Here is a 7,055-nt window from a genome sequence, read left to right as displayed (position 1 = left end):
CAGGTGATCGTTAACACCAGGTGACCATCAACACCAGGTGACCGTCCGCACGGCCAGCAGGTGATTGTTAACACCCGGTGACCATCAACACCAGGTGACCATCCCCACTGCCACCAGGTGATCGTTAACACCAGGTGGCCATCAACACCGGTGACCATCAACACCACTGACCATCAACGCCAGGTGACCATCTCCACAGCTACCACCTGATCGTTAACACCAGGTGATCGTTAACACCAGGTGATCAGGCCGACCAGGTGGCCATCAACGCCAGGTGACCATCAACGCCACTGACCATCAATGCCAGGTGACCATCCCCACTGACACCAGGTGATCATTAACACCAGGTGACCATCAACACCAGCTGACCCCCAATGGCAGGTGACCATCCCCACGGCCGACAGGTGATCATTAACACCAGGTGATCATTAACACCACTGACCATCAACACCACTGACCATCAACGCCAGGTGACCATCCTCATGGCCACCAGGTGACCATCCTCATGGCCACCAGGTGATCGTTAACACCAGGTGGCCATCAATGCCAGGTGACCATCCCCACAGCTACCAGGTGATTGTTAACACCAGGTGATCGTTAACACCAGGTGATCAGGCCGACCAGGCGACCATCAACGCCAGGTGACCATCAACACCACTGACCATCAATGCCAGGTGACCATCCCCACAGCTACCAGGTGATTGTTAACACCAGCTGACCCCCAATGCCAGGTGACCATCCCCACGGCCAGCAGGTGATCATTAACACCAGGTGATCGTTAACACCAGGTGACCATCAACACCAGGGGACCATCCCCACTGACACCAGGTGATTGTTAAGACCAGGTGACCATCAATGACAGGTGACCATCAACACTGGTGACCATCAACACCACTGACCATCAACGCCAGGTGACCATCCCCACGGCCACCAGGTGATTGTTAACATCAGGTGACCATCAACGCCAGGTGACCATCAACATCACTGACCATCAACACCAGGTGACCATCCCCACAGCTACCATGTGATTGTTAACACCAGGTGATCGTTAACACCAGGTGACCATCAATGCGCACTGACCATCACTGCCAGGTGACCTTCAACACCACTGACCATCAATGACAGGTGAGCATCCCCACTGACACCAGGTGACCGTTAACATCAGGTGACCATGAACACTAGGTGACCATCAATGCCAGCTGACCATTCTCATACTCACCAGTTGATCATTAACACCAGTTGACCATCTACACCAGCTGACCATCAACACCAGCTGACCATCAACATCATGAACACCCTCAACACCAGCTGACCATCAACACCAGCTGACCATCACAGCCCCTCCAACTGACCACCCAGATGACCATCAACACCAGCTGACCATCAATGTCATGAACACCTTCAACACCAGCTGACCATCAACACCTGCTGACCATCAACATCCCCTCCAACTGACCACCCAGATGACCATCAACACCAGCTGACCATCAACATCCCCTCCAACTGACCACCCAGATGACCATCAACACCAGCTGACCAGCCTCATCACTGTTGCTTGACCATCCCTAGCCCGGCTGACATCAACACCAATGGACCATCCCCACTCCCACCAGATGACCACCAACACCACTTGACCATTCCCGTCCCCTCCAGCTGACCATCAAGCACAGGTGACCATCAACACCAGCTGACCAGGCTCATCACCACTGCTTGACCATCCTAATGCCAGCTGACATCCACACCAAGTGACCATCTTCAGCCCCACCAGCTGACCATCAATGCCAGCTGACCATCGACAACACCTGACCACAAACACCATAACCACCCCCACCACCAGCTGACCATCAACGCCAGGTGACCATCAACGCCAGGTGACCATCAATAGCAGTTGACCACCTTCATTACCAGTCAACACCACCAGCTGACCATCAAACACCAGTTAACCGTCAGCACCAGCTGACCATCAAACATCAGCTGACCATCAAAACCATGACCATCCCTACCAGCTGACCACCCCTACCAGCTGACCATCAAACATCAGCTGACCATCAAAACCATGGCCATCCCCACCAGCTGACCATTCCCATGACCAGTAATCATTGACACCAGCTGACCATTTCCATTCCCCCCACTTCACCATTGCGATGACCAGTTCACCCCCCCATGACCAGCTCACCAACACCAACTGACCATCCCCATCCCACCAGCTGACCACCTCCATGACCAGTTGCCCACCCTCATGACCTACTGACTCTCCCCATAACCAGTGCTGACCATCAAACCCCCCAGACCAGTTGACTCTCCCCATAACCAACTGACCATCAAATACCAGTTAATGACCCCATATTCCCAGTTGCCCACCCCCTGACCAGTTGCCCAACCCCCATGACCAGTTGCCCAACCCCCATGACCAGTTGCCCACACCCATAACCCACTGACCCTCCCCATGACCAGCTGACCACTGAACACCAGCTGACCATCAAACCCCACTGACCACCCCCATCCCCATGACCAGTTGCCCACCCTGATGACCAGTGGACTCTCCCCATACCCAGCTGACCATCAAACACCAGTTAGGGACCCCCATCCCCGCCACTTGCCCACCCCCATGACCCATTGACCCTCCCCATGACCAGCTGACCTCCCCCCTGACCAGTTGACCACCCCCATGACCAGTTGACCCTCCTCATAACCAACTGACCATCAAACACCAGCTGACCATCAAACACCAGTTAATGACCCCATACTCCCAGTTGCCCACTCCCCTGACCAGTTGCCCCCCCCATGACCAGCTGCCCACCCCGATGACCAGTTGACTTTCCCCGTAACCCGCTGACCACCAAACACCAGTTAGGGACCCCCATCCCCACCAGTTGCCCACCCCCATGACCCATTGACCCTCCCCATGACCAGCTGACCATCCAACCCCACTGACCATCCAACCCCACTGACCATCCAACCCCACTGACCACCCCCATCCCCACCACTCGCCCAGCCCACACCCAGTAGCCCCTCCCCCATTCCCAGTAGCCCCTCCCCCACCCCAGTAGCCCCTCCCCCTCGCCGTAGCCCCTCCCCCTCCCCTCCCCCACCTTGTTGGGCTTCACGGCGCGCTGCAGGTTCTCGATCCATTTGTCCCTCTCGGCCGCCGACCGGCAGGCGAAGCATTTGGTGCCCGACGCCGTCGTCACCTGCGGGCACCGCCCCCGCCCAGGTGAGCCACGCCCCTCCCCGGGGTGAGGCGCCCAGGATTCCCCCCGGAAGGTTCCGGAAGGCGCACCTCGAAGCAGAACTCCTGTCCCAGGATGCTGCTGTGCACGGCCTTGATGATGGAATCCTCGTCCAGGTTCAGCTCCAGCGCCTCGGCCGCGCTCGAGGGGCTCAGCAGCGACTCGTGCGAGTGCGACTCCTTAAAGCTCTGCATCAGCCGCGCCCTGCAGCGGGGGGATTTCGGGAATTCGGGGGGATCCGGGGGGCTGGGGGGGCTTGGGGGGGTCTGGGGGGCATTTGGGGGGAGTTTGGGTGGTTGGAAAGGGATTTAGGACAATTTTGGGGGGGTTTGTCCAAGTGCGACTCCTTAAAGCTCTGCATCAGCCGCGCCCTGCATCGGGGGGATTTCGGGAATTCGGGGGGATCCGGGGGACTGGGGGGGTCTGGGGGGGTCTGGGTGGGATTTGGGGTGAGTTTGGGGGGGATTTGGGATCATTTTGGGGGGGTTTGTGCGAGTGCGACTCCTTAAAGCTCTGCATCAGCCGCGCCCTGCATTGGGGGGATTTCGGGAATTCGGGGGGATCCGAGGGGTCCGGGGGGGCTTGGGGGGGTCTGGGGGGGTCTGGGGGGGATTTGGGAGGAATCTGGGGGGGATTTGGGAGTGATTTGAGGGGGATCTGGGGGGTTTGTGGGAGTGCGACTCCTTCAAGCTCTGCATCAGCCGCGCCCTGCATCGGGGGGATTTCGGGAATTTGGGGGATCCGGGGGGCTGGGGGGGCTTGGGGGGGTCTGGGGAGGGATTTGGGGTGAGTTTGGGTGGTTGGAAAGGGATTTGGGGCAATTTTAGGGGGGTTTGTGCGAGTGCGACTCCTTAAAGCTCTGCATCAGCCGTGCCCTGCATCGGGGGGATTTCGGGAATTCGGGGGGATCCGGGGGGCTGGGGGGGCTGGGGGGGTCTGGGGGGCATTTGGGATCATTTTGGGGGGATTTGGGATCATTTTGGGGGGATTTGGGACTGTTTGGAGGAATTTTGGGGAGTTTGTCCGAGTGCGACTCCTTCAAGCTCTGCATCAGCCGCGCCCTGCATCGGGGGGATTTCGGGAATTCGGGGGGATCCGGGGGGCTGGGGGGTCTGGGGGGGGTCTGGGGGGGATTTGGGGGGAGTTTGGGTGGTTGGAAAGGGATTTGGGGGGGATATGGGGGGATTTGGGGCAATTTTGGGGAGGTTTGTCCGAGTGCGACTCCTTAAAGCTCTGCATCAGCCGCGCCCTGCATCGGGGGGGTTTCGGGAATTTGGGGGGATCCGGGGGGCTGGGGGGGTCTGGGGGGCATTTGGGGGGATTTGGGAGAGATTTGAGGGGGATTTGGGATCATTTTGGGGGGATTTGTGCGAGTGCGACTCCTTCAAGCTCTGCATCAGCCACGCCCTGCATCGGGGGGTCGGGAATTTCGGGAATTCGGGGGGATCCGGGGGGTCCGGGGGGGATTTGGGGGGGGTCTGGGGGGGTCTGGGGGGGATTTAAGGGGGATTTTGGGGGGATTTTGGGGGGATGACGAGGGGTTGGGAGAGGGGTTTGGGGGGATTTTGTGGGGTTTCCTGGGGGCTGGGATTTGGGGAGATTTTGGGGAGGATTTGGGGAGATTTTGGGGAGGATTTGGGGGGGTTTTGGGGGGGTTTGGCGGATTTGGGGAGGTCTGGGGGTGTTCTTTAGGGTTCGGGGGGATTTTTGGGGGGAATTTGGGGGGATTTTTGGAGGGAGGTTGAGGGAATTTGGGGAGATTTGAGGGAATTCTGGGGCATTGGAGGGGATTTTGGGGGGAGTGGAGGGGAATTTGGGAAGATTTGAGGAGATTTTGGGGGGATTTTGGGGAATTCTGGGGGGGGTTCGGGGAGATTTGAGAGGATTTGTTGAGATTTTTGGGGAATTTGGGGAGATTTGAGGGGGTTTTGGGGGGAATTTCCAGGGGATTTGGGGAGATTTGAGAGGATTTGTTGAGATTTGAGGAGATTTGGGGAGATTTGGGGAGATTCTGGGGGGATTTGGGGCGATTTTGGGAGATTTTGGGGGAATTTTGGGAGATTTTGGGAGATTTTGGGGGATTTGAGGGGATTTGGGGGGATTTTGGGAGATTTGGGGGAAATTTGGGGAGATTTGAGAGGATTTGGTGAGATTTGAGGGGATTTTGGGGAGATGATTTTGGGGGATTGGGGGTGGGATTTTGGGGAGGTTTGAGAGGATTTGTTGAGATTTTGGGGGGATTTTGGGGGATTTTGGGAGATTTTGGGGGATTTGGGGGGGATTTGGGGAGATTTGAGAGGATTTGGGGAGATTTGGGGAGATTTTGGGAGATTTGAGAGGATTTTGTGAGATTCGAGTGGATTTGGGGGGATTTTGGGAGATTTTGGGGCTTTTGGGGGGGATTTCTGGGGGTTTGGGGAGATTTTGGGGGATTTGGGGAGATTTTGAGGTTTTTGGGGGATTTTAGGGGTTTTGGGGGGATTTTGGGGGGGTTTTGGGGGATTTTTGGGGGGTTTTGGGGGGTTTTGGGCAGTTCCTGGTGGAACTCAGGGCCCCCGCCCGGTGGGACCCCCAGAGCCCCCCGGGGTGCCCCCAGGTGTGCCCAGGTGTGCCCAGGTGTGCCCCAGGTGTTGGCGGTACCTGTCACGCTCGGCGCTGTGGGAGCTGCTGGTCCAGTGCCCCCACATGTCCCCAAATGCCCCCGTGGTGTCCCCAGGTGTGCCCTGGTGTCCCCAGGTGTGTCCAGGTCTCCTAGGTGTGTCCCAGGTGTGTTTCCAGGTGTCCCCAGGGGCCCCCAAACTCCCTCAGGTGTGTCCCCCGGTGTCCCCAGGTGTGCCCAGGTGTGCCCCAGGTGTCCCCCGGTGTCCCCAGGTGTGTCCCCACGTGTCCCCAGGTGACCCCAGGTGATCCCAGGTGTGCCCAGGTGTGTCCAGGTGACCCCAGGTGTGTTCCCCGGTGTCCCCAGGTGTGTCCCCACATGTCCCCAGGTGACCCCAGGTGTGCCCAGGTGTGACCCCAGGTGCCTCCAGGAGTCCCTGTGCTGTCCCCAGGTGTGCCCACGTCTGTCCCCAGGTGTGCCCAGGCGTGTCCCAAGTGTCCCCAGGTGTGCCCCAGGTGTGTCCACGTGCGCCCAGGTGTGTCCCGCCTGTGCCCCAGGTGTCCCCAGGTGTCTGCAGATGTGTCCCAGGTGTGTCCCAGGTGTCCCCAGGTGTCCCCAGTGTCCCCAGGTGTGTTTGGGGTTACCTGTCAGGGTTGGCACAGTGGAAGGGGGACAGGATCTGCTGCCCCCAAACATCCCCGGGTGAGTGCCCAGTGCCCCCAGGTGTGCCCAGGTGTATCCCAGGTGGGCCCAGGTGAGTCCCCAGTGCCCCCAGGTGCCCCCAGGTGTGTTACCTGTCATGGTTGGTGCTCTGGAAGCACGGCAGGATCTGCCAGAAGCTGCCCCAGGTGTGTCCCAGGTGTACCCAGGTGTGTCCCAGGTGTGTCCCCAATGCCCCAGGTGTGCCCAGGTGTATCCCTAATGCCCCCAGCTGTACCCATGTGTTTCTCAGGTGTGCCCAGGTGTGTCTCACCTGTCGTGGTCAGTGCTCTGGAAGCATTGCAGGATCTCCCAAACCTCCTCAGGTGTGTCCCCAGTGCCCCCAGGTGTGCCCAGGTGTGCCCCACCTGCCCCCAGGTGTGTTTGGGGTTACCTGTCATGTCGCTGCGGAAGCGCGGCAGGGTCTGCCGGAACCTGCCCCAGGTGTTTGAGGTGTGCCCCAGGTGTGCCCCAGGTGTATGAGGTGTGCCCCCAATGCCCCAGGTGTGTCCCAGGTCTGTCCCAGG

The 7,055-nt window shown here is 59.0% G+C and overlaps 1 protein-coding gene across 1 annotated transcript in view; it reads right to left on the bottom strand.

Annotated features, from left to right (window-relative positions):
- SYNGAP1 (synaptic Ras GTPase activating protein 1) overlaps window positions 1-5,917 on the bottom strand; it is a gene marked incomplete at its 5' end in the record, with an annotated part of 53,753 nt that extends 47,836 nt beyond the window's left edge. Inside the window, 3 exons of the mRNA XM_084223748.1 lie at window positions 3,093-3,191; window positions 3,281-3,434; window positions 5,871-5,917. Of these exons, the coding sequence (XP_084079874.1) occupies window positions 3,093-3,191; window positions 3,281-3,434; window positions 5,871-5,917 (300 nt within the window). The remainder of the gene's footprint in view (window positions 1-3,092; window positions 3,192-3,280; window positions 3,435-5,870) is intronic.
- Between the last annotated feature and the right edge of the window lie 1,138 nt (window positions 5,918-7,055).

Source organism: Fringilla coelebs, assembly GCF_963513975.1.
Source record: "Fringilla coelebs genome assembly, chromosome: 31".
Lineage (NCBI taxonomy): Eukaryota > Metazoa > Chordata > Aves > Passeriformes > Fringillidae > Fringilla > Fringilla coelebs.
This window is presented reverse-complemented; position numbering and strand designations above follow the sequence as displayed.